The sequence below is a fragment of the Neltuma alba genome, unplaced genomic scaffold, assembly GCF_004799145.2.
Source record: "Neltuma alba isolate B1F8T4 unplaced genomic scaffold, ASM479914v2 tig00010816_pilon, whole genome shotgun sequence".
Taxonomy (NCBI): domain Eukaryota; kingdom Viridiplantae; phylum Streptophyta; class Magnoliopsida; order Fabales; family Fabaceae; genus Neltuma; species Neltuma alba.
The window spans coordinates 346,105-348,634 of record NW_021635624.1 but is presented as its reverse complement, the minus strand read 5'-3'; the positions used below and the strand labels follow the sequence as shown (position 1 = coordinate 348,634).

Genomic DNA, 2,530 nt, shown 5'->3' with positions numbered 1-2,530 from the left:
ATTCAATATTTCTGAAGGCTAAAAGGCTGAAACAATTTGATGATACCAACAAAAAAAAAAATCTCAGAAAAACAATTAACACATGCACACTCAAATGCGTTTGAATCCTCTTAAATTTTTCTTTCTTTTAAACAAAAAAGAGGCGACAGTCAAAATTAAAAGGGAGAACAACACTTTCTTTTGGGTAACTGAACAAGACATATTTTTATTGTGTGGCCTCCATTAAAGTGGTCAGTTTAAGAAACAGATGGATCCAAAGTGGCCGGAGACATGGCCGACGGCGACTTGGTGTTCCTGGGAACATATTTTCTGGCCCAGAGATGCTTGCCGTTGATGCAGAATTTGGATTTGCGTGTGGTGCCTTCAATGATGGCTTCCATCATATGCATGAACTCAGGACGAAGAACCAGACGTGCATACAGTGGTTGCTCCCCCACACTTTCCGCCTCTTGCATCAACACAGCTTCTATCATATCTCCATATCGTCTGTTCAGTTTTTTTTCAACACCAAAAATTATCTCAGTTTCATCAATAACAAAATACACAAATACCCTTATAGTCAGGTTGCTCTCTTATAAGTGGGAGGTTATTGGTTTGATATCACTTAAAATCTACTGATTGTTATATGCATGCCTTTCTAATTTAGGGGGAAAAAACTAATGATACAACACACTACCTTCGATTCTAAATATAAGAGCTAGATAAGAAGTTCATTTTGATTCTAAGTATAAGACTTCAATTCATTTTGTTTCTAAAATTCATATTTTTTGGGTGCCAAACTATTCCTATTAATCTCACATTTTAAGGAGAGTTTCATTAGAATAATTCCAATACACATGACTAATAAGAATATTTTAGGCTCTTAGGAGACTAAACATAGGCTGATCTCTTGATTCTTCTTTGTATTTTTTCCCCTTATCTTCAAAACCTTGTACTTGTCTTTTGAGTAATAATATTTTTTTTACTAAAAAAAAAAGGTATTTTAGGAAAGCTAATACTTATTTATTACAGAAAATTAATTTAACTAATTTTCTTAATATTCACTGATTAAATATTTAGCTCTTATATTGATGACTAATAATGCAAAAGACAAAATATTTTTAAAAAAATAACTGGAGGGATCACCTGGAGAAGAATTCACGAATTTCAGATTCAGAAATGGGGTATCCTTTCGAGAATGTCAAGAATATGGTCCTATCATCTGCTGCCACCACCATCTCCTTCCTCTCGCCTGATGCATCACCTAAACCTTCAGTCACCACTTGCAGTGGCGGTGCTTGTGGCGGCACCACCGCAACCTCAAAACCATCATTAACATTGTATCCCCCTCGTTGCTTCATCATGTACGACGTATGTTCTTTCTCAGCCCTTTTCTGCAGCAAACAATATTGCACAACAATGTCATCAAAAGCTCTGTCGCAAACATTGTTCATTAATTCCATGATCGTTTGTTTTATGCCGACTCGATTCTGGTGCACGAAATGGAGGTTAATGCCACTGTTAGTGATTTTCTGGGTCAAAGGCAAGTCATAGTATTTGAAGTTAACGTTATTCTCGATGAAACAGTACTGGTCAGTACTATGAATGCAAGTGAAGATCAAAGCTGCTTCATTTGTGAGATCAGTGAGCAAAGCATCAGGCCATTGAAGCAACTTGGAGACGAGTTTGAAATCTTTGGTCTTCTTCTCCAACCATAAGAATAAAGCCATGAACATTGAAGCTTGCCTTGGTTCTTGACCGATATTGGCCACCAACCTAAGGAAGAGCTTGCGATCTATGCCATGGAAGTTCTTGAAATCTTGTTCTGTAATGATCACTTTAGAAGTTGAGTCTACAAAGATGGAAGAAGAAGAAGAAGATGATGATGATGAAGAAGAAGCCATTGTGGTTAATTATGAGATGCTAGCTAAGATGTGATTTGTTATATAGTATATACATTGAAATGAGTGATTGGAGTTACTAGTGTGGTAAGCTTTAGAAGGAAAACAATATATGAGTCTCGTGTTTTCCATTTATGCCAAATATGTTACAGTTCTTATGTTCACACTACGTTTACTTAGAAAATTTAAATTTGATAAATGGTATTTTTCTTTTTCTAATAATATGCTACCATAGGTTAGCGCCAAAAAAAAAAGAAGTCTCATGTCAGAATGGGAAAAAAACTCCTGATGCGATAAAAATTTACAATATTTAGGCATAAATTATTTGGGAGTATCATACTCCTCCGATCCTTAATATAAGACCCATTTAAGTAATTTGATTAGATTAAGAAAGTTAGGTAAGTTAGTTAATTATAAAAAATATGACACGTTTTTTTTAAAATACCATAATCATCTTTCTTAATACCCCTTCTTCCTCTTCTATTTGATCATGGTTGAGAGAGTATCCATAGGGGTAATTTAGAGAAAAGTGATAAATATGAGAAATGGGTCTTATATTTAGGACCAAAACTAATTCAATAATTGGGTCTTATATTAAGGACCGGAGAAGTATGTCAAATCGTTGTTATAAAACATTGAGAAGTTTGGAT

The 2,530-nt window shown here is 34.8% G+C and overlaps 1 protein-coding gene across 1 annotated transcript; it reads right to left on the bottom strand.

Moving 5' to 3' along the window:
* Positions 1 to 236: 236 nt before the first annotated feature.
* Positions 237 to 1,883, bottom strand: LOC114759295 (uncharacterized). Its single transcript, XM_028948457.1, has 2 exons — positions 1,126 to 1,883; positions 237 to 486 (listed from the first exon to the last, which is right to left on the bottom strand). Exons 1-2 carry the CDS (start codon positions 1,881 to 1,883, stop codon positions 237 to 239), a joined length of 1,008 nt encoding a protein of 335 aa, XP_028804290.1.
* Between the last annotated feature and the right edge of the window lie 647 nt (positions 1,884 to 2,530).